This window comes from Rhamphochromis sp. 'chilingali' (genome assembly GCF_963969265.1).
Source record: "Rhamphochromis sp. 'chilingali' genome assembly, chromosome: 8".
Lineage (NCBI taxonomy): Eukaryota > Metazoa > Chordata > Actinopteri > Cichliformes > Cichlidae > Rhamphochromis > Rhamphochromis sp. 'chilingali'.
The window spans coordinates 33,968,263-33,993,513 of record NC_137935.1 but is presented as its reverse complement, the minus strand read 5'-3'; the positions used below and the strand labels follow the sequence as shown (position 1 = coordinate 33,993,513).

The following is a 25,251-nucleotide window of genomic DNA, read 5'->3' as shown; positions in this document are numbered from 1 at the left end:
ACGAAGACAACAGACGACGAGGACAGGGAGGAACAGGGGTTTAAATGCACCAAGGAGACAGTCAGAGAGAACTTGGGACAACTGGAGACATTTAAGGATGCAGGGACTGACAGAGACAGGGAAGAAGTCTCAACCTGACGTGTAAAGTTTATTTTGCCTGGCTGTTTATCTTTTTATTATCTTTGTTTATATTTATATGCTGGCCACAATGTTATTATATACAGTTGATGTCAAACAGTATTTAATGTTGCAGAATATTCATGCTGGAGGCAGTCTGACTTCTGTGAGAAGTGTTGGAGAAATGGTCAGATAACATGTAGCCAAAAATGAAGTGTAGGGTGTCATCGTGCATAAACAATGACAACAGACCATTTCCCTGTTGCTGAAATATACGTGGTCAGATGGTCAGTTAAGTTTGTTAACCATCCGTCACAGCCCCGATCCTGCTCACTTTATCCTAAAGTCAGGTTATAATTTCCACTGCTTGCCAATCTGCATACTTTATGCTGTGAATGAAGTCTGTGAAATTTAAAATGATTCTTTTTTTGTCTTTAAGTTCATTATCACTGGGGTTCAGCGACCCATAACTTAATGGTGATTTACATTTGTCTGAGTGTTACGGCCCTAGCTGGGCCTCCTGAAACTGCCCTTGTGTGGGTGTGGTTTTTTTCTCCGCCTCCTCCTCTCCCTGCCCCTGCCTTCTCCCTTAGGACACACCTGCTGCTCATCTGCCCTCGTTTACCACCAATTACCCTCAGAGGTGATATCTATAAGCTGGAGGAGAGCAGTGTGGGTGTGGGAGAGGCTTCTGGTGGTTTTCCTCTGTGCTGGGCAGTGTGTGAGACTGGTCTAGGTGTGGAAAAGGCCTGCTGTGTGTGACCAGCCCCACCGTGTGTGGCTCTTTGTGAGTAGCTCTTAACTGAGCAGTAGTCTTCCTTAAGTGTCGGTGGCCTCCATTATTTTGTTTGGCCTGCCTAGTTATTGCTAATAGCAGCGTTGCTGTCTTTTTCTGTTGAAGCCTTATAGTTTTCTTTGTTGACGTGGTCGCCGTCTCTTTGGGTTGGCCTGTCTGATTTATCATTAAAGCAGCGTTGCTGTCTCTTTTTGTTGGTGCTGTTTATATGAATATTGAGTTAACTGATTATAATAAAGATATATTTTGTGTTAAATACCTCTGCCTGGCGTTCTTTTCATTTCAACCTGGATCCAACTGTTACTGTCCCCCACCCTCTTTGCCTAGTTTTCATGTGGGGACGTAACACTGAGTGTGAACTCCATCCTCTCCACTCTTTCCTGAACCACCAAATGCATTAGCTGGCTCCCTGGGGGGCTGTGATGTCATGGAAAAATGAAATGCATACTACTGCAGGACCACTGGAACCAGCTCGATTCTGTGCAGTTTGTCTCCAACGAGCGTCCTCTGCCCTGCTAATGACTTCATAATTATGTCATCACGTCAGGGAGCTAATTGCAACAGGGTTTATGTTGTGTGTCCAAAGTGAGCATCCAGGACTAAATGATGCTGACAGAGGATGTAAAGTAATAGTTAAACACTGTATGAAATCCTTGGAGAACATTGCATCACCATGCGATTAAAAAAGAACACACTTTTTTTTGTAAATAGCAATAACAATATTTTTATTAAGTTGAAATAATATCAGATGCAGCAAACAAAGTTGTTGTTTTTTTGTTTTTTTTCAAATCCAATGTGGTAATATTCAAATAATTACATTCAGCCAAAACAGGAAGAAAGTATTAAAAAGAAGAGGGAGGAAAAAAGAGAGAGAGAGAGATGATTTCAGTTCAGGAGGAGAGGTTGGGTTTGAGTGTTAGATGTGGGTGGATGTGGGTGGTGGTACATGCATCCCAGGTAGGATGTGGATGGGACAATACATTCATTTACAGTCATTTCCTCGTACCCTGTTAGCCCATAGTGCTGCGATGCCTCTCTCTGTTATATGGCTTTGCTCTCTGAACTCACACAAGCCTCCTCTCATTTCAGAGTGCACGCATCGCCATGTGCACCCAAACGCCCACCCCCGAGGATTTGTGGAACATTTTAATTAAAACAGCAGTGGCTAATGTGGGTTAAACATAGACCATCTCTGCCTGGGAAGATTCCACTCTCCGTGTTCCTGCAGCACTTTTCACGCTCTCTGTCTGTCTTGTGTTTGCAGCTCTCGTCCTGATATCCACAGGCGGGTGGGGCTGTGGCGCGGAGAGAAAGAGATCCGTCCCCAGGCCCTTCAGCTTTGCTCTAAAATGGTAAGTAGGTTATAAGGGGACAGGGGCACCAACGCCAACTGAATATTCATACACCCCCCCCACCCCCCTCCCCTGCGTTGATACTGTCCAACAGATGTTTTGATGTCTTTTTATAGCGCTGGGTTCTCCCGTCACTATCACACACGTACACACAGAATCTGGAACACCTCTCTCTAATAAGTATCCAATGTCAGTGCTTGCCTGAAGCAACAAACGAAAACACACTGCCCAGAGACACACACACACACACACAAAGGAATATGTTTCATTGCAAAGACATCTGTCAGACTCAGAGACAGCAGGGTGGTCTTTTGTTAGTAGCCTACAAAATATTGTTCACTTCAAAACAGAGACCGTGGAAGTAAAAAAACTGTGAGGAGTTTTCTGGGACAGCCAACCTCGAAAGATGTCACTTAGAAAACGGGTGGTGGTGGTGGTGAGGAGAGGCAGTGGGGGGAGGGTAACGACAGAGTGAAGGGGAAAACGATAGACAGGAGAGACACGCATCTCCCGATCACCAGGCGGTTTTATAATCGCTAGCTAATTGCCTGTCGGCAAAGGTGGCACTCAGATGTCCTCTTAGTTACGTAATGAGACCCCTGTGGGGATGGATGGAGGGCGAGAGAGAGAATGGGGAGGGGGGGGAAGGGACAAAAGAAAGGTGGGAGAAGAGGAGACAGGAAATGACAGGACGGCTACAGCAGGATGGAAACGGGACACATTCATCAGGCTGTCTGTGTGCGTGTCAGTGGGAAATCTGCTATTTTTTACTTTTTATATGGACAAAACACTCCCAGGAGGACAGAAAAGATGAAGAAATCCAGAAAAATGCCACTTCTACACAGGAAAAGGTTAATGGCTGAAGTCTCTAATAATAAAACACACTTGTGTGGATCTGTGTGAGACAGAATAAGACAGCTGGGTGAATGAAAAATGCATCACCTTCAGTCTCACACACACACAGCCACACACAGATGGAAGGTGAGGACGCTCAGAGACACACAAACACAGTGGTGGACAAAGTGAGAAGATAAATAGAGGAAAAAAGGAGGGGGTTTCAGGGTGGGGCGTGGACAATGGCACACTCGCGTCATGACACCCAGACAAAAGCACAACCTCGCTTTGCCAGCATCGCCCAGCTTTTAATGTCAACCAAAAGGACAATGACGCAAATGGGCCGGCTGTAACCTCCAGCTACAGCAGGCGGACACAGAGGAGACGCAACAGGATCTTTGCTCTCGCCGTCCGACTCCAACTCAGGATTTTTACTCTGCTCTCACGCCTATTGTTTGTTTGTTTTTTTAGCAAAGGGGGGAAGGAGGCCAAGCTACGGCCTGAGTGACATCGTAGATTTGATTATGGCGATGATGATGAAACATGGGAGGTCAAATGAAAGGCACAGCTTCAATGGTTCCCCCTGAGTTGTCACAATCTTTTCAAATGCTCCTCCTCATATTCACATAGTTTTGATCAGAATTCAGACGATTTAGCTTTATCGCCACTTTTTGCTTAATTTTTTTTCATTTTATGCACCTTTTGTTTTTTTTAATCTCCCAAACTGGTAGAAGTCAAACCTCTGTCCAGCTCCCAGCTACACCAGACACTGTTTTAAAGGGAATTGCTGCATTGAAGGGATTTTGGAATGAATATACGGTGCAAGCTTAAAGTGCTTGCTGACATCTTACAATACAGACACACATACACACAATAACACACCCACACACCTGTGCAAAAACTTACAGAGTAGCACAGTGAGGCTTTTCTAAACAGTCGAACAAAATAAATTAAGGGATGTGGGGACTGATTCTGTGCTTTAATTATTTGTAGAAAATGAGTATGCGCACCGGGCTTTTTCTCACATACAAAGCACACACACACACGAGCAGGCGGAGGATGAGAGCTGAGCGGTGTGATGCGAGCGGGGGCGGGATGCATCGATGCTCTGGTCCGATGGGATTTCCTGAGTTGTATGAATGACAGTCCCTCTGGGAGAACCTCAACAGGACTCCTGACGTCACAATGGAGACAGGAGATTCTGCAACGTGTCACATAAACATGCCCTTTTGCCAAGCATCGTAGAAAAAGAAGAGAAAGTCGAGAATAAAAGGCAAAGCTTTCCGAGAGTCAGCATGAGAGAAGAGAGCGAAGAGCGTTTTTGGAAAGAAAAAAAGGAGGAAGGGAGGGAAAAAAACAAGCTCTTCACGAGGATCATGACAAATGGCGATAACAAACTGTATCACAGTATCCTCTTTTGAAATAATTTTTTTTTGTTCACATTTGAATGTTTTTTTTGTTTGTTTGTTTCCCAGTAGACTATATCACACAGTGATAACAAAGAAAAGGAGAAATCTACAGCCACGTTAGCTTCGTGCAAAAACCACATACACTGGCACGCCGCATAGGCGAAGAGATCAAAGCAAGACAACGCATACAAAAATATAGAAAAATCTCCAATGCAACTTATCGCTTCACAGAGGAAAAAACAAAAAAACATATCTGTCTGTTTAAGACTGCGTGGCTTCCTGCTGAACACCCACAGCCACTTCAGGACTGCCAAAATTCTTGTGTTTTCCCTGCAGGAATCCACAGAATCACTCAAAATATCCAGAAGCCAAAGCTGATCATTATGGCGGATGCCCATCATAATGACGTTTGGAATAATATGAACAACGACTGTCTGAGTGATAGAAAACTAGTACAATAAAAACATATCATTTCTGTCATATCATCTGTGACAAATTTGTTTGTTTGTTAGTTTTTTTTAACTTTGTTATTTTAAAATACATACTATGTCCTGTCACTTTGAAGACATTCCCAGCATTTGCTCATAATTGGTAGTGACAGGGATAAATAGTTTGGCATACTCAGCAAGCCATGCCCAAAAAGGATGCTATTTAGTCTCTTGCAAAGGAGGGGGGTTTGGGGGGAGGGAGGAAGGGCAGGTCCCAGGATGCAATGTCAACCTGCCCTCCTGTGGGAGACGCTGAGGTGGGAGGGGGGAGATGGGCAGGGAGGGAGGGGGGTTATACAGAACAGCTGAGATTACAAATCGTGCTCAAGACCGGGTCAGCCCAATGATTTCAGCACTTGCAAAAAACATGCAAATAGTAAGTCAGAGTTTTGGACTCTCAGTCATTCTGTGTGCCTCGGAGCGGCGTCTGTTTGCTTCACAGGTACAGAACAGAGCCGAAAACTGTGAGCGTCATACCCACGAGTCGGTCGCTGGGCTGCTTCAGCAAGTCCAGCACACTCGCCGCTTTCACATTGATAAGAAAAAGGATTGTTTGGACGCCTTCAAAGGAAAACTGACGGGAGACGTGGGATGAGGACAAAGCAGTTATGAGGAAATGCTGCAAGTAAGGCAAAGACGGATGATTTAATCGGTCCAAGGACAGAAAAAAACCCAACATGCTCAGAGGGTGACATTTTTCAGATGCCATGAAGGGGGCGAGGGAGTCTTTCAGAGGGTGTGGAGGGATTCAACACTGAGGCGAGAAGAGAGGAGTCACTGGTTGTTTGGCTCTCCTGCCCTCTCTTCTTCCTCCTCCTCCTCTTCGTCCTCCTCATCCAGAGAAACGACACCAGAGGAGGCCACGTCGGACACCCTCCTGCGAGGGTCGTAGTCGGGCGGGTATTCCACCCTGTTGCGCTCCGCCTCCACCTGGCACACGGTGCTGTCATAGTCCTTGCAGGGGGTGTCATCATCCTCACCTGGTGACAGGTACGTGTCAGAATAAGACACTGAGTAGCAAGGCGAGTCCTGACCCCCACAGGGCCTGATGCCCCGCCCTACCACTCCCAGGCTTTGGAAGCCACAGTCTCCCCCGCCAGGCCCGCTCTGCCCCACCCTCTGAAGTCGGGCAAGGAGCAGCTCCTCCCGTCCATGCAGCGCTGACAGGATCTTTGCAGCAAGCTCTGCGGCGTTGCTGTGGGAGTGGGTGCCGCGGTGGCCTCCCAGGTCGCGCAGCAGCGGGTGCTGCTCATCCAGGCTGCAGAGGCTGGAGCACAGGGTGTCAGGAGAGCCTGCCGTAGGGGAGGGCTCTCCACTGCCACCTCCCTCTACACCTCCACCTCGACTCTCGCAACAGGGGCTTCGGAAGCCGAGGTGTTGGCAAAGCTGACTGTGGATCAGGTCCTTCAAGTAGGGAGGATAAGATGGCACATCTAGAGGGAATGACACAGACTGTAAGCATGAAGTCCTGAAGGAAGAAGAACAGCGATAAGATAACATTTTCAGTTGGTTTTTGTGACTGACTGCAGAATCAAATCAATTTTTTTCCTCATTTAAAGGAACCCTATGGAGACGTTTACCACTAGAGGCACTCTGGAGCTATTGTAGTTTTGTCATTTTGTCATTAATTTTTATTTGTGTCTTAATTTTTTGTGTTTCTTTGTTTTAAAATATCATGATGACATACCATTAACTCTAGATTGAGAGTACACACTAAAATGGCAATAACGGTGGTGTTACGTCCTCAGGGTATGTAATAAATAATATGATTATATTATATTATATTATATTATATTATATTATATACTGAAACTAGAGGATAGAAGTAAAGTATTGATCTGTTTGTGCTAATATCGATCCAATACCAGTAGCAGCTTTAGTAACGATACTATCAATATTTGGCTCAATCCGCCCACTTCAACTAAATAAACTGCAACAAAAGTAACAAATAAATGCATAAATAAAATTAAAATGTTAAAACTAAGCACTGGGTATAATGGGATATAAACTGCTGCCCCGAGGTTTATTTTCTTGTCATTTATTCTAAATGCCACGCTCCCTGCCAACTTAAGTACTTTCAAAAACACAAGTTACAGTTTTGTATTAGACAACCAAAAAACAGTTTATAATTTGATACATTTAAGCACTGCAACTTTTCAATGACAATCACAGTAAGCTTTACTATAATCTCAGAGTAGAAAAATAATGAAATGAAGTTTAATTAACTATGAATTTACTCTCTATTAATTATTGTTTTTTTTATAAAGTGTTACGAAACACACATGCATTTTACTGAACATGTATTTATCTCCATAGAGTGCCTTTTAAACAAACTCATGTTTCAGAGTTTACTGCTAAAAAGACACAGGAAGTTAAAACACCAGCATTCTCATGTTAGAAGCTACTCAATGCACAGAGTTTAAAAATGTTAAAAAGTTACTCTTTAAATAAAGCCATGCAATGTCCTGCAAATATTTTTAGTAGAAATACGAACATGGCATTATAAGGATGACAAAATGTGATTTGAGTGGAATCACTGTGGAAGCAGCGGAGGTCGGGATCTATGCAACAGTAAAATGAAGAAGTCGGTTTCACAGTGTCACAAACTCAGATCACATTTCATGTAGAGCTGATTAATATCACAAACAGGTTTGCACATGTGGAGCTGTCTTCACTGAATGGTCTTTGCCCCGGGGTAAGAAAACATTGATGATCATATGAAGACATAGATGCAAGAATGAGGTGAACCTTATTAGCTGCAGTACGGGTTATTGGTGGTTCCGTGTAATCAAGATGAAAGCTGTGGTGAACACGAGCATGCACGTACACACTGCCTTGGTCAGATGCACTCTGTGTATTTATAATCTGCTCACACACCATCCTCACACAGACACTGTCTCTGCTGCAAAGGAAATGATATTAAACATGCAGGAGGGATATCAAATTGCACCAAGGAACCAAAAAAAATGTCTGGAGAGGATGAAAATTAGGGCACTGGGACAATGAAAGACACAGAGACAATGAAGGGGGGGAGTGAGGAAGAGGGTGTGTAACAGGGTATTAGGGAGGAAGGGCACAATATGAAGGAAGTAAATGTGATTTAGTGATTTAGTGTCTGTGTGGGTGCTTACCTGTGCTCTGTGTGGTGGGCTCATTCGCAGGCAGGTAGTCTTCATCATATGAGTCATCATTGGACTCGTCGCCATCCACGGAGGACCAGGCCCTCAGCTTAGCCTCTGCAATGGCAAACTGCTCCGCCACACCTGCAAACACACACGGACACGCATGAGCTACACATGCACACAAGCTATGACATGATTGGCATAGTAACAAGAAGGAGCAGCAAGGCAGTGAGCCTCCACGTCATGTAGCTGATTTTAATTGGCAGGTCTGACCGAGCAACAAAGCACACGGCGCAGAATAAGAAGGGACACAGACTGTTCTCCTTTTGCAGTAAATGCTGTTCGGCAGCCATTTAGCTCGTGTACTTCAAACAGATGTCACAGAGTGTGTGACAGTGTTGTTATGCAGGTTGCATTCATTCCAGTGCCGAGGAGACAGTGAGTTGGAAGAAGCACAAAGATGAGAGTCTAGCACTGGCTAAATGTGTTTGCCTCTCATAATAGCAGGAAAGATCCATTATTGATCAGCACTGACATTTTTATTGAAATGACAATGATATCATTTCTTTATAAAATTAGAAAATATGACACGCATGTCATGATGCATTTAATGCATACTCATGATGGCAGACGGCTGTACATGTGTGTGTGTGTGTGTGTGTGTGTGTGTGTTTGAGTTTGTTGTTGATGTGACTCAGCAAGTGCCAGAACCAGTAAGCTATAAGAACCAAGTGACCAGTCACCAGTTATCATCATCAGAAGCTGACCAATCAGAAAGCCCTTTCTCTGTTTTCCTCATCATGTCTCTGCCCACTCTCATCATACCTTTCTTACAAATGTCTTTCTTGATAAAACACTCTATCCACTCGCCTGCTCATGACTACTGTTCGATTGTCTTTCATAGTGCATACCTGCCCCTCTCTTCTTATTAGAATTTCTGTCTCCTTCGTCTCCATCACCTCATGTCTCTCTGACTCTCTTTCTCCCTGCTCAATGCTCAGTATTCGTGCATTGTCTCCCACAGAGAAAGATCGATGATCTCATTCATCTTTCACTGTAACTTGGCCCTGAGCGTCCTCACAAACACTGGCACATGTACCAGCAATAGAAATAGTGTGGGCTGCTCTTTACTTGTCCTTTCAAAGTCTTTTTATAATTCCTTTAAGCAAGCATTAAATACAAGCTACAATAATAAAAGAACTTTAATAAGAAAAGTAAACATTTAGTTCAGATCAATAAAAATAGTATTTCACAAAATATCTATAAGGTAAAAAATACCTTATATGTGTTTAACTAAAAACAAAAATATAAAGTAAAATGAACTATAAGAAAACAAACTATAAATAAGTTAAAGAAAATGAGTACAAAATTATATAAAATATTATTCATTATTTATTCATAATGAGAATTATTAAATGTTATAATTACATTTATTATTAATTATCTAATTAATTATAATTTGTCTTTTGAAAATCTGAATATAATTCAAGATGCTAAAGTAAATTGACAACAGGAAAGTAAAACAAATTATTAATTATTAAATGTAGTTTAAAAACTACAATTTACATTCATTTGTAGCAAAATAGTGTAATGGAGGGTACCACAGGGTAGCATTACAATAGGTGAAGCACTTTACAACGTAGCATAGCACAGGGTAACGTAGCACAGAGTAACATAACGTAACAAGGAACAATAGCACAACGTAGCATAGCACTGGGTAACGTAGCACAGAGTAACATAACGTAACAAGGAACAATAGCACAACGTAGCATAGCACTGGGTAACGTAGCACAGAGTAACATAACGTAACAAGGAACAATAGCATAGTGTAAAATAACATAGTATAGCGTAGCATAGCATAGCATAACGTGCAATGTGTAGCGTGATAAAGCATAACATAACGGAATATAGCATAACAAAGAATAATAGCATAGAGCATAGCGTACATAGTATAGTATAGCGTAACCTGACATAGCATAACCTTTCATAATGTAACTTCACCTCGTTGGCGTAATATAAATCTGGCCATGCAGCTACAGTGCTGGCAACAGAAACTGGTCTGGACTCACTGTAATGAACACATACATAGTTTGCCACATTCTTCAATGATATTATATGGGGCGATCGTGGCTCAAGAGTTGGGAGTTCACCTTGTAATCGGAAGGTTGCCGGTTCGAGCCCCGGCTTGGATAGTCTCGGTCGTTGTGTCCTTGGGCAAGACACTTCACCCGTTGCCTACTGATGGTGGTCAGAGGGCCCGGTGGCGCCAGTGTCCGGCAGCCTCGCCTCTGTCAGTGCTCCCCAGGGTGGCTGTGGCTACAATGTAGCTTGCCATCACCAGTGTGTGAATGTGTGTGTGAATGGGTGGATGACTGGATATGTAAAGCGCTTTGGGGTCCTTAGGGACTAGTAAGGCGCTATATAAATACAGGCCATTTACCATTTACCATATTCTAGGCACGTGTGAGTATGGAGATACTCTGCAGGATTACCTGCAAAGAATTCATGACTGTGTGCGTGTGTGTGTGTCTGAGCATGCTGGCAGAAGTCAGTCTATCGAAAGGACAACCCCAGCAGCTCTTTCAATTCTCAGCACGCCTCCTACACACATACACAGAAGTATATTCACAAACACCAGTGTGTTCTAGAGTAACTAGTTCAAATACGCACTAAGCCCACCAAATGCTCACTTAACACATTCGCACATGCCTGCTTAATGCATTAACACACTTGCTGACATTCACACAGTGTCTCCAGTCACCCACAGTAGCACCATAACAGACTACAAGGTGAAACTTGATAAACAAATAAAGAGAGTCAGCACAAGTGGCGGCTCCCTGAGATGAAGAGGAGTACAATGTGTAGTAATATCTCTCCAACAACTACCCCCACTGCTTCCAACTGTAATACAGAAACAAAGAAATGAATGAAATGATTTGAAGCTTTTATGTTTACATGCTGTTATCTACCGTTTAAAACAAAGCAAAAAAAACACTCTCTGGTATGTATTACAGTTAGCTGGCCAGGATCAACTAATACTATACAAATATAGTACTGTTTGAACTATATAAATAGTACAATATACAAAGAGTACAGGTTTAGTCCTGATAGTGTGTTGATCTTATGTATGGATATAATGCTTTTAGGTACCTCATCAATACACGTACACAAGACCATGAGATCACAAAGACAAGACGGATGAGTAAACAGTTAAAGAGGACAGAAAAAAAGAAGGCAGAACAGAGGAGGCACAGAAGAAAACCGCTCTGTTACGGTGCCACTAGCCGGGAGCAAAACCTTACTGTGCAAATTAACCTTGAGAGTCTGCATTGCAGGGAGCGAGCAAAAGAATAGAGGGAGAGTGGGCAGGAGGGGCAGGGTGAAAAAGATGGAAAAGAGGTAAGAGAAACAGAGGTCAGGGGGAGAAACATTTAAAGAACGGACAGCAAATAGGATAAGAGAATAAATACAGGGGACAAGAGTGAGTGAAAGAGTAGGCAAAGATGAAGTGAGTCAGGGAAAGAAAGAGGAGACAGATGAGCTGTGGTGAGTGCGCTCTCTCTCAGAGGAACATGAGAGGAGGAGGAGAGTTAAAGACAACAAATGCTAACATGTGATCAGTGTCTGGATATCTTACCTGACCAATGACATTTGAGCCTCCTTGTATTTACACCTGGTATTAATGAGTGTTCTTGTTGTCTCAGTTTTGCCTGCTTTGTGATTACATCTCAATATTCAAATTAGGAAGGCAGGTGTGACTGGCTGTGGAAAAACAATCAGGCTGTTCCAGGAAAGCTCTACTTACCTACTCGACATAAGGAAAATAACATCTTAACCGCAGTTATGTCATTAGAGTTATCTCAGCTCAGGCTAAACTCACTCTGCATTACAAACAGCTAAAGTGCACAAAACTGTAAGCTCTTGTGTTTTGATTCAACTTTTGGAAGTCAGGGAATTTATCGCCACATTGCCCGTCTCATTATACAGCAGTGCTGTGCAGTACTGCAGCTCTTTGTTGTTCATCTGATACCAAGTAAATATGGGAGCAGCATTGACAATACCAATACAGATACAGATACTTTTAACCTATAAAGGCAGCTTATATAGCGGAGAGCAATGTGTCAGTATTTATGAGCTCAAGCTTCACTAATTTGCACATTTTAAACACATTTTAATGACCACTAAATCACTGTGATTTACTGCAATTACTGTGATTAGTACACAACAAAGTACACCTGTCATTTTATCATGCATTTTGAAAATTAGTTTTTTTGGAGACCTTGAATGTTTACATTGGGTCAACGTCTGTTGTTTAAATGTGCAATAGGCTATAAAATAAAATAGATGTGACAGTTTAACGCAATTTCAGTGAACTACAAATTGCACTTGGAGGACAGAAGCAAAGTATTAATACTAACGTGCTAGTCGTGATCTGACACCAATACCTGTGTTGGTATCAATACTATTGTTTTTCAGATCAATCCGCTCACATCCACTGTACAGTGTGGCTGATTTAATCCTGTTTGAGATCCAGCCACAAACCACTCTTCTTTCACGTGTTGCAATCAGCAATTGGTGCCGCAATGATATTATTAACGTACGTAACTCAGGCAAGAGATTAATAATAATAATAATAATAATGGATACTTTATTGATCCCCATGGGGAAATTACTTGTTTTTCTCTGCATTTGACCCATTCACTCAGTGAAGCAGTGGGCAGCCCACTAAGCAGGCGCCCGGGGAGCAGTGTGTAGGGACGGTACCTTGCTCAGGGGTACCTCAGGGTAGCCGTTAAGTGGATTCGAACCGCCGACCTTCCGATCATGGGGCGACCACTTTACCTACTGAGCTATCCCTGCCTTTCCCCGTGTTTACCTGATCACACTAACAGTGACGATGTTGTGTTTGACACAGCATTAGATGGAAGTGCTGGGGTGGAGGTGGGTTGCAAAAGCGCTTGCACAGGATGTAGGCTGAAGCAGCTTAAATAGCTGTGACATCTGAGTACTAACCAGCCATCAGCTGATTGGGGTTGATGTTTCTGTGAACAGGTCTTGTTTAATGCTAAATTGTACCTGCAGTGATTTATTGAAGTTCATGAGCATGCAAAACTGATATGCCGTAAATATAGTCATCATGAGTTTGCTGTTAAATTAGCCTACATTTACTCTTATTATGGTTTCTTGTGTAACTAATGCTTCATCATGACGTTTTCATATGCCCTCTTGCCTTAAGTCATTGTTTCAGTTTGTTACCAGTGCCTATGTAAAAAACACTCTCTATAACTTTTTATAATACATTATAAGAAACACAAAATCTTACCAGCAGCAAAGCGTGCCTCCTGCTCTCCTTCAGTGAGGTCAGAATAGGAGTTGAAGTCTGATTCCAGGGCCGCTGTAGTGTCTATAGGCTTGCACCAGCCTTTCCACTCTATTAGATGGGCTACTCTGCCCTGTGCCATGGCTGTAGGCTTCGTCACATGGTCCTTGACCACCTGGGAAATACCTATATGCCAAATATCAAGGATTAGACTGCAACATGACCTCGCAACGATCAGGTGTTTTCACCATGTACGATATCATGCAGCACTCACCATGCAGGGAGGATCGTGCTAACGCAGCAATCTCTTGAATAGTGAGAGCTCTTCTTGATTTTGGTAACATTTCAATGGTGTCGTCAACATTCACCTGAAACGGCAGAAAAGAAAAGAAAAGAAAAAAAATAAGAGTGAGTGAAAACTCATACAGTAGCTCAGCGTGAATGTGAGCCAGCTCTGAATACATCCTGCTATGAGTCACAGGAGAAAACACAGTGCTGCCTTTTGATAGAGAAGGAACTCCTGGATTCAGAGTACAGAGTACTACTACAAGCCTTTGTGAACTGAAGAATTTTCTCTTTACACACTTTAATCTGTGTTTTAATGAGTTGCACGCTGCACACCATCAATAATGTACAGCAGTTACTCCAAAGCTGGACTGTGCTTATGTTTAACCGACTTATGTAGCACGCAATAGCAAGTTAAATGTCCTATTTAAGCACTCTGGATGAGCATAGTGTTTGTTGAAGGGATGAAACAGAAGTTGCAGAAAAATACTTGATGCTTGGTCGCACTCACGTTAGCTTTAGTGGTTTTGCCTGCTGGCTAATTAGCAAACTAATAGTTCAGGTAACTGAGAAGATGCTTCTACAATGGAGGATTTAGCTATGCGGCTGCAAGAACGGAGATGGTTGAGGAAATGGAGCATTTCTATGTGTTTCACTCATATTTATTTACAGATTATCTCCAAACAGCTGTTACCCAAGTGAATCCCTCCAGTGGCATCAACTCTGTCAGGTAGATTTTTATTTTTTTTGACATAGTTAAAATTCTGTCTGTTTAAATGTGTGTGTGTGTGTGTGTGTGTGTGTGTGTGTGTGTGTGTGTGTGTGTGTGTGTGTGTGTGTGTGTGTGTGTAGACAGGTAATTTCCCCATAGAGAATTAAGAGAACCAGACTGAAGACAAAAGGATGGTCCCCTTCCTCCCTCCACCCCGTCCTCAGTCAAATCTGTCTGCTCTGTAAACTCAAACCACAGAGGGAGTATCGGGTGTTGACAAGTTCCTTTGTCTGCTAACTTTTTACAGCACGACCTGTACTCACGTGGGAGCACGTCAGCAGCAAGGGCTGCGTGCTGAGCTAATGCTCCCACGTTGTTACTTGATATGGGTCAACACACTTGGCTGACTGAGCAATTTGATGATTTCTTTTGTAAAAGGCTGAAGAGGATCTCAACAGGTACAGGTTGTCTCCAATCCCACTGTGACTCACAATGGAGCTGTCTGATGCTCTAGTTTCAATCATCTAAAGGAACAGCACTGGACTACTTGACCTACTATGAAAGCCATATTTCCCTTCCTTGTTGCAGTGAGTCACCAGTCTATGCAGGGTGCATCTGATGTGCAACGAACACTGGTGATGAAGTTAGCTCAACACAGGAGCTTCACCCTGACCTTGTCGTGTCAAGTCCACTTAACCGCAACAAAACAGCAGTCTGAATAAATGAACAACAAAACTATCTGTCAGAGGGGCGCTGTCACGGCAGAGGGGATCCCACACTCAAGACGTGCTAATCCTCCTGTGTTGCAGAGCTGCTCACAGATCGGAGGGAGGATAATCCGGAGGAGACGTGATACATGGCGTCAAGGAGCTCTAGAATAACATATGATGTTGGGCTTAAATTGGAAATCAGAAACGACCCACAGCTAAATATCTTATTTGCTTTCAAACAGCTGCTCTGAGAAAGTCTAACATGGGAGGATTTTATAAATCATTGGAGAAAATCCATCTCAAGAACTCATGTCTAACCCTGCCTCATGAATCTAAACTTCATTTCACAGCTTGTTTTTTTTCAGTGGAATATTCCATGATGATTTCAGGGGGATATCACTACCCCAACACGATGCGCTTTTTCTTATTCTGATAAAGAACACATGCTTTTGAAAAACATGGGTACAAGCTCTCTGCTTGAGCATGATCATGCTGACTGCCGACTCTGCTCCTCCACCGACTCTCTCCCTCCCTGCTCTCCCACTGCCCCACTGAACAGCAGAGTGAACACGAAGACATGAACCGTACTCAGAGCAGACAGGGTGCTCAAGACTGCTGTGCAGAATCTTTATTCAGTGCAACGTAGCACACATTTATATACCTCAGATATTTTAAATACAACTGACTGAGTTTTAATGTCAAAATCCTTCATTTTAAAGTTTCATGTCTGCAGGTCAGTGTACTGGCTACTGTAAGAACAACAGTGCAAATACGCACGTACACACATCACATCAGAATCCATAAAACCTCATGGTCTACTGATTGCCAGCAGCAAAGAGGCTGCTCAGGTTCACCTTTGGCTTTTAAATCATTGGTTAAGTGCTGTCTGTGTGAGCCGTGGCCTGGAGACAGCACAGAGAAAAATGCAGCGGACTCATCAGAGCAACTTGCATTATCAGTGCCTCTTTAACTGCATCACCTGAAAGCCTGCACACTGAGATAAAAGCATACTGTGAGGTTTGATTCCTTTGTTTTTATTTAGTTTTTTCTTATTAAATTTTTTACAAAGATGGTCACTCCATTAAAAAAAAAAAGTAGCCGTTGCCATACATATATCGAATAACTGCCACCAAAGTACATTTGCTAACACAATTTTTTTCAATCTATTTGAAATAATGGTGCCATCTGTGATTGTCTGATTTACCAGTGGAGAATCCTGTGCTCTTATTTTGAAAGTTCTGTTGCTGTTAAACCAGCTCTTCTTGTCCTGCTGGGCTTGTTATTGCGGTGGCCCTGGATATCTTTCAGCTCCTCCGTCAGGATCTGGGATTCCAACTCCACCATCTTGGACTGCAGTTTGTGAAAGGAGTTCTTCTTTGCCTGTGCTGAGAGCTGGAGGACCACTCTTACCAGAACCTGCAGCAGGTCTAAAAGTGGTTCACAGGGCAGAACTAGGGCTACCGCTGACAGCTGCAGTACAAGATGGTGGAATTGAACCCATTATCTGTCACAAAATACTTGGGAATTCAATTTTTTGCAGAGGAGAGCCTTACAAATGGTATTGTTTATTCACCACAAATAGAATCTAAATCTGTGGGGAAACACTGGAATGTGCTGCATTTGCTATTGTACCTGTGATTAAGAACCTAAAGTGGATTATTAGGCTTACCTGTTTCACTGGTCTGCAGTGACACAGCCACAGAATAACATAAAACAATGCCCCAGGTTTTCCAATAAGCCTGGCAGAGAAGCATTTTACAGCCATAGCTTCTGTTTTATGGGCTAATTGAGGTCACGTCACAGCAGAAATCTAACTTGTACCATTGTACTGGCCAACTGAGTCAATTACCCTGTTCTTGTTTACCAAATGTCAACCCCTTCTTCTGCCACCCATACATGACAAAAAAAAGTTGAGAATTCAAGCCCTCAGAGCTGTTAGTGGAACAGAGCGCTGTGGCTTCTGCTTCCACTTGTGGAAAAGAACCTGAATATTTTGACACGCCACGTTTCTACCGTCTTCCTCTTTTCTCACCCTCTCTCTGTCTGTTAACTTTTCCACAATGGGAACATTTCTATGGCAACCAGTCACCGTGGAACAATTCCTCCCGGCGTGTCTGCGTGCGTGATTCACCAATGATGTCACACACTCAGAACACCAACCGACAGCCAGATTAGAGACTCTCACACTTGGCGTCCTGCTTTCTTTTTACAGTAGACGCTGTAGCATTAAATAGAAATGTAGGATGCTGAAGCAGGGTCCGTTAAATGTGAAGCATTAGAGCACTTCCTCTGTAATATAGATGTGTTGAGCTCAGCAGTCCAGCCAAGCTGTCTCTCACAGTCTCCAATGTTCAATATCAGGCCTGCCCATGAAGAGCGAGAGGCTGCATTTCGTAATGGATCACTTAGATGCCGCTAATCAGTGCCTGGCTGGCTCTATGCGACACATCTTATTCACACCCAGATGGTATCCACTGACAAAACTGGGCAAGGTGGATTCATCATCACTCTTGTCATCTCTCAGCCAATTATGAGCCTGCTAACTCTCACTGCTGTTGCATTAAGTAGCTTGCTGTAGCTGAACCCCTTCTTCGTTCCTTATAGGAATCTTTTAAATAGGTCAAAGCATCGGGGTCACATAGATTAGTAGATTCACATTCAAGATGATATTTGCAAAACTTCTCAGAGAGAGCCGCTGGACTCACCCAAATTCCACTTACCTCCTTTTTTTAAAATATATGCCTGCCACACAAGGGCATCCCCCAAGGCTTTTTAGTTCTGCGAGAGAGCATGTCAAGCCGTGAGTCCACCTGTATTTTCAATTGTCAGATCAGAAATACAGATTAAAATGTGCAAATGTGTTCATCTTGGCTTGGGAATTCGAATGAACATCCAGGCAGATGCTCCAGTTGGGCATATGCGGAGCAACAGCGCTCTCAGTGTACTAGCTCTCGTGTGCAGAGTGAGGGACCTTGCACGTCACTGAGATTTCATTTAAAATTCCTAATTTGAAAGAAGTAGCCACTAATTACCCTGAATGGCTTGTAAAATCAGTTGAAAACCAGCTGGTTAGTATCAGCAACAGCTAAAAAGGAGAAAAGAAGCCCAGGTTGAAATGCACATTACAGACTTGGGTGGCTTGATTAATAAGGTAATTATCAGAGCAGGAAAGGTTGAGGAAATCATTTTCCGCTTCATGTGGGGAGATGCAGCCATATCTGATAGTTGCTTCTGCAGGTTATAATCCACCAGTTTACTTAAAACGTGGCCCAGACCATACGTGTTCAGCCACAATTGTGCTGCCAGAGGTGAGCCTTTTAAGGCAGAAGATAAAAGAATAACACGTGAACTTTTGCAGCAGCCTGCCCTTTCACCCTGTTAACAATCTGCATCAGATAACATGACTGCCTGTTAGAACAGAAATAACAAATCAGCGCGAGAAGAGAGGAGATTACTGAAATACTTAATGTCAAATATACCACCGCTACATCTTGCATGACTACATCCAAAGTAAATACAGGACCAGTACTGCTGATAGCAACACTGATACTGATAGCTTTAGTTTATGAAAGCAGCATATATAGGGGGAACAGTGTGACATTATTTATGAGATGAATCATCATTAATTTGCAAATTCCGAACACATTTTAACGACCGCTAAATCACTGTGATTGTGATTACTTTCCATAATAATAAATTAACAAGACAACTTTCAGCTTTCAGTGTATTTTGAAACTGGATTTTTGGAGACCTGGAGAGTAATGTGCCATCTCTACAGCCCTTTGGGGTTGTTTAAATGTAATATAGGCGAAATGACAGTAAACACAAAAAGATACAGTGCACGTCTGAGGTATATTTTTCCATTTCAGTCCTACTTTGTTAGTATCAGTCTGATACCAATGCCAGTACTGGTATCAATACTGTGGATATTTGGACAAATTAGGGTGAGATCCTGCTTCTGTGCACACTAGTTCACTGTTATGATTCACTGGCAGACTTGAGCCATTGTTTCTTACACCTGTGAAAATGGTCTATAATAATCTTATTATTGTCAATGCAGAACCACTTTCCAAAAGAAATTAAGGTGCCGATAAAAGCTTTTGAATCTAATTAAACACATAGGCTACATGTCCATTTTGTAGAGTAGGCCTGGTCTCTTTAAACGGCGCTGCACCCTGCTGCTACTACATTTAATGTGACATTGTCTTCATTTGAATCGCCATTAGTGCCCATTAGAAAGCACTCAGAACTGTGTTTAAATGTCTAACGTGAACTCTAGCCGAGCTATCCAACAGAAGACACTGCACGGGGTCGTTATGTCACAAAAAACTTTTTTTTTCTATGATAAAGAGAGAATTAAGGGCACCTCGCTGAAGTCCAGTGCGCCCAAAGGTGCTGTCAGTATCAGCCTGCGCGCCAAGGAGGTCCGCGTGCTCCCCAGGAGCGCTAGGTCAGACAGGGAGCTTGCCGCGCTCCAGTCCACGCGCAACGAACCGTCAACCGCCACTGTCAGGAGGAAGAGAGCCACGTGAGGATTATATCAAATGAACATGTCAGAAAACAACTCCACGCCGCATTCTTGCTCCGTAAAGCGTTGAATAGCGACATAAATAATAAGCAAAAATGTGACACTATGACAAAGGCCACAGTAACGTGGCAATAAAGTGTAATTAATGATTCGTAACGTGCTTTTTTTGTCTTCTTAGTGCACTGGAGTTTTAAGGCTTAAGCTAACCTTGTGTGTTTCAAAGTTTCAGTCACCATGCCAACGTCATGCCTCCAGAGGGACCACAGGTCGGGCGCTCAGGGGTGATGACCGTATAAGGTAATGTGGTGTTCGCGTCTCACTAACTTTGCTTTTGTTTGTTTTATCGGAAAAAAAATTTAAACACCGAATTTCCCTTTAACTACCAAATTCCTAAACACGCTGCAGTAAATACAATAAAATAAAATTGAAATAACGACCAGTTTTAAAAAGTAATAACAATAAACCCGAATGTTAAATAGTACAAATTTAAATTGAGGCCTTAAAGGCGTATTTACTGTAAGTGCTTTCCTCCTTATGTAATGTATACAAGTGTTGGGCTTCTTTATTGCAGCGCATTCTGAGGCTATAGTAAGATAACAAGAGGCGGGCGGTGCATACATTTCCATGCACTTAAAGCCATGCTATGCCATGCACACGTACGGTTCTGGCGGCAGCTCGGGCCTGTTAGATGTTTCATAAAGTCGGGTCTACTTTTTCGGATGAACTGAAGCAGAGAACATAAAAAATGAAATTGATCAAATTAAAAACTAAAAAAGCAGGAACCAAGGAGCGTGTCTTCTCGTTTGTTTTGTTTCGCTTTTAAAACATATTTTTTTACGTCAGCCGGCTACGTCACGAACAAACAGAGGCAAGGCTCCGACTACGTGAAGGGCAAATGTCACCAAGCAACCTTCTGGTTGCAAACGTCACGGAACCGCCCGCAGACACGTGACTGTCCGCTTGATTGGGCGCGTTTAACCTTTCCATCATCTTCCCCTCTCCGTGACCTCACAGACAGAGAGTGTGTGTATGGGGGGGGGGGGGGGGGGGGGGCATGTAGGACCAAAGGTGCTCGTGTGCACGCGGCGCTGCGGAACATTTCAGCACCAGGACAGCTCCCCCCAACTTTGCATCGCTCAGCGTCTGCGTCCACGTGCACGCCCCCAGCCCACTCCAATCTCTCCAAATCAGTTCTGCACAAACGCGATTAGGAGGCGGGCCTTTAAATGTCAGTGCCCAGCTCATCTTTCCGACCCTTCGCTGCAGGGGAGGCGTTTCTAGTTACTGCCCGTGAAAAGAACAACTCGCTCGATTAGTCGCCAGCGCCCATCTCAAATATTGAATCCGATATCAGTCACCGGACTTCAGCAGTTTAGCGCCCCGAGCTCATGTTGCCCACCTGCTGAATTCAATATGCGCTGTTTAATTGGGTGTGATGAGATCGGATGCCCGATCGGGGGGAGGAGGGTGGGGGTGTATTGTATCGCTGAATCTAGGCCATCTTTAGTCGATGCGAGTATTGTTCAGAGGAGTGGAAGATGCGCACGTGCGTGTGTTCTGTGTAGTTTTCAATTGAGTTCCAGACGGTCATTTGAGCCTGCGTGGAAAGCTGTGCACCCTCACTCTTTTGCATTTGACATACACATGACAGCAACGAATCACCGGAAAGCCGCTCGGCGCCTGAAACCGAGCCCCGCACGCTGAGATGTTTGTTGATCAGCTTTGCTGGCCTTTAAACCCGCACGGTTGGTTTGAGCGACATTGCACAGACACTCACAAATGCGTTTTGCTTTCAAGCTTGCATTGGGCACGTCGCGCGTGTCAGATCAAGGCTGCGGTTTAAGTCGTGGCTGTGGATCAGAAATGCATGGAAGAAAAAACAGATCCACAGACACTGGTGATAAGGACGTTTACGGTCTAAAGTTTTTGGACCACTTAAAGCCCATGCGCACTTCTTACCTTACATTTATACTGCGAGACAGCCTTTTCTCTAACAATACAGCCTCAGGTATCAGTAGATTTCTATTAGAGTTTTAAAATACCACAGATAATAAAGTAACTAAAGCTTTAAATTAATGATGTAAACAGACTAACATATAAATACATGTAACTCACATTAACACTGTACGTGACTGTACCACGTTACATTCCACCACTGGAAGCACTAGTCCTCTCAGTGCTTCCGTGAAGTGGGCACTGGAAGATTAAGAGCATTTCGGCCTTTAGAAGCTCACGTTTGGAGCACGGCCATGACTGCGGGTAAGGTGGATGGGACTGGGGTCTGAATGAAAGGAAAGAGCACAGGTGGTGTAGGTTAGGGTGAAGAATAAGACTAAAAACATGTGGCGCATTTCTTATGAGGGGGGCTCACCGTTCTCCTCCGCGTGGGCCTAATTTGCTCTTTTTTAATCTTAATTAATCTTCTTCCCTTGACTGTGATCTATCTAAAAGGCAGCCTCAAGCAGTGTCTCCTCTCCCCCGTCACAGCAAACGAGCGCTGCAGTCTCGGCTTTTATTTGTATTTATCTGTTAATTGTGCTCCTAGGTCTCTGCTCGCACTCGGTCTCCTTCCTTCTCCTTCTCTCTCTCCCTCTCTTCCACCGTACTTTCCGTTGTCGTGGAAACTGTAGAAAGAGAGACCTCGACCGTGCATCTTTCCCTCTCTTTCTCTTCGCCTCTCTGGTGTCTTCGGGCTCTCTGACAGACTTATGAGCCCATCAACACAATTAGGTCAAGACCGGTGTGATGTCACACACGTTTATCCACAGTGTGAATGTGAGATGTGAGAGGCAAACAGGTGGCTGCTGCCTTAGCTGCACTCTTTGCTGGATGTGCGGGAACACCGTACCTGTGTGAGGGGTAATGGGACCGGAGAGGGGGGGGCATGTCATGTCAGTACGCACTCCGCGACAAGTAGACAAGGGGACATCAAATGACGGGGGGGTGACCATTTCCACTGCTAATCATCTGAGTGCAGCAGATGAAAGAAAGCGGGGTTTAAACGGCTTTTTGTAACATCTGAATCACGAGGAGGAAAAACAACCACCGCGTCTGTTTACGTGTGGAGAATCGAGATCGATCAAGAATCGATGGTTGGATAGGTGGTGGGTTCGGATTTAAATTAATGGCTACAGAGTGGGAAACCCAGTTGGATAAATACACAAAGGTGGTGGCGGGCTGGAGGGCATCAGAGGTCGGGGGCACAGAGAACCGGGGGGCCCTGGGCAGCATTTAGCCGCCAGGCGAGCGGATGGGAGACACTTGCGGCAAAGGTGTAAACAAGCGTGAGAGCAGAATAGATGTGGAGGAAACAGGGAGCTTGTTTCTTGGCAACAAGCAAATGACCCGCCGCTGCATATGTGCCCCAAGATGGACTGATCCTGAGTTCCTTTCTTTCTTTAGAGAGAAATTTTGACTTTAATACCAAGAAGAAAATCACCCTGATTCCAGTAAACAAGCTGCCTTTTAAATCAAGAATTTTTCTTCAAGGTGGCGTGTGCGATCGCATGTATTCAAGAGAAAAGAAAAGCCATCCTACCTTACAACTGAACTGGCTCAGCGCGGTCAGAACCATCTTGTCCAGATGAGACTTTGGATCAGAGGAAATTAAAGTTAAATTAAAAAGAAACGCCGTTTCTTCCTCGATGGTGTCAAGAGCACCTCTGCTTGTCTTCTCTATCTCTGACTGGCGTGCTCACCCAAAAGCTTCTTGCAACTCTCGTAGCATCGCGATGTTTAGGCTGCAGATTCTAGCCCCCCACCCCCCATCCAAAACACACACACACACACACACACACACACACACACACACACACACACACACACACACACACACACACACACACACACACAGAAACGCAGTCCTGCGCTCACACGCGCCATTAACCTCTGATAGAGTTGAAATTCCAGCCATGTAAAGCGCTCTGTGTGCACACTGAAGCTCCTTTACTGGCGTGCATATGACTCAGCAGCAATATTATATGCCTCCGCGACTCGGGCACAGCATGCTGTGCGTATACAAGCACCGCACCGGTCGGAAATTCGCTCTGTACCTGCGAGAGGCTGCAGCAAAAACATAAGCGTAAGAAAAAACAAATAAAAATAATAAGCAGGCTTCATTCAGCGTGCTTTCTTTTTCTCTTTCTTTGTTTTTTGAATGAAAGCAAATTCAAAATCTTTCTTACCAACTGGCGCTTTGGAGCTGATACAGCCCATATTTGCAGCTTCATGTAGAACCGCAAGCTATTACATGTGTTCCCCCCTAACAGTCGCGGAGCGTACCTCACTTATCTCTGACTCTCCTCCTTCGGAGGCTCCGCTGGGTTCCGGTACGAGGCGGCAGCGCACTGCTGTGCTCACACCGCTGCAGCGACGCCGAGGGCGGGGGGGAGTCCGGCCATCACTTCCTCTCCCTGCTTTCACTTTCTTCTGTTTTTAACCTGCTTCAAATCCACACACATAAAGTCTTTGTGCAGCTTTGCTGTTGCTTTCTTCTTTTCCTTCTTCTTCTTCTTCTTCTTTATCACTTGAGTCTCTTAGACGAGCTCTACGTCACCTGTCGCAGGGTCGGGTCCTGAGGTTCAGCACCACAGAGGGCGGACAGCGCTCTGTCTGGGGGCAGCGGCATGCGTTTCAGTCCCAGCCCGGCAGCTGTGAGGGTCGAGTTCTCTCGGCTCGGTCACTGCCACGCCACGCTGTCAAAACAGATTCCCGCGCGTCACAGAACGAACCTTGGGAGGCACACACATTGATAGAAAAATCCCACGCTCGGCCGCTTATATACGGCCAAATCTGAGTTTCCGCCTTCGAAGTAGAAGCGGAATGAGACGTGATTGGCTGGTGTCACCTTACATGCCAGCCAACATGAGGGAGGAAGAGAGGGAGGAGTTAGCAGCGCGCACACAGGAGGAGGAAGGTGTCAGATGAGGATTTCATGTCTCGTCGTCTGTGGAAGAAGCACGATGGCAAATCTGGAACGTGTTGCATATGTCATCAGGTCTAAATAGGGAACGCGCACAGTGTGAAGCCTGGCGCAGGTTGTGATGTTACGAGAGCGACAAAAACCCACTTTTCCACCGACAGTCGTGGGGTTGGAAAGGTCGCGTTGGGTCTGTATGACCACAGACTGCATGTTGGTGTAGCAATGCAAACGTCCAATAACAGTAGCTATTTAAAAAAAAAAAAAAAAGCATGCAAGCAAATGGACAACTTTCCCGCACAGTCTGGCACGTTTCCGAACATCAGACCCACTTTCCTATACGCACAGCGCGCAGTGGTCCAGCTGCAGGCTCTCTGTGACCTCCAGCTTCACGCATCCAAATATAGGCAAGATGTCAAAGAAAGAAAAAAGCCTGACATTTGTGCTCGTGCATCCTCAATCCCAGTTACCCGTTATAGAATCGTGCATGGGCAGAGAGAGTGACTAGAGCAGGAGAAAGGCATGTTGTGACCTATTTGTAAGCGACCCAAACCTGTCTCCAAGCGAGCAGGTTGGCGCTCAAGCATCTTCCCTTCCAATTTTCTCTTAACGCCCACCAGGACTCTAAACATAGACCCAGAGCTGCTGACCCACGAGGCC

General features: G+C 44.2%; 1 protein-coding gene across 3 annotated transcripts; it reads right to left on the bottom strand.

Annotated features, from left to right (window-relative positions):
- Window positions 1-1,684: 1,684 nt before the first annotated feature.
- fam131ab (family with sequence similarity 131 member Ab) lies at window positions 1,685-24,407 on the bottom strand. Of its 3 annotated transcripts, XM_080890111.1 has the most exons (6): window positions 23,955-24,407; window positions 19,512-19,651; window positions 13,713-13,806; window positions 13,442-13,624; window positions 8,128-8,259; window positions 1,685-6,429 (listed from the first exon to the last, which is right to left on the bottom strand). In XM_080890111.1, the coding sequence occupies exons 3-6, from the start codon at window positions 13,780-13,782 to the stop codon at window positions 5,771-5,773; spliced, it is 1,044 nt and encodes a 347-aa protein (XP_080746237.1). In that variant the 5' UTR covers window positions 13,783-13,806; window positions 19,512-19,651; window positions 23,955-24,407; the 3' UTR covers window positions 1,685-5,770. The 3 variants fall into 3 exon arrangements, with proteins under 3 accessions (XP_080746237.1, XP_080746238.1, XP_080746236.1); XM_080890112.1 differs by lacking the exon at window positions 19,512-19,651; XM_080890110.1 differs by lacking the exons at window positions 19,512-19,651; window positions 23,955-24,407 and adding an exon at window positions 23,212-23,339.
- Between the last annotated feature and the right edge of the window lie 844 nt (window positions 24,408-25,251).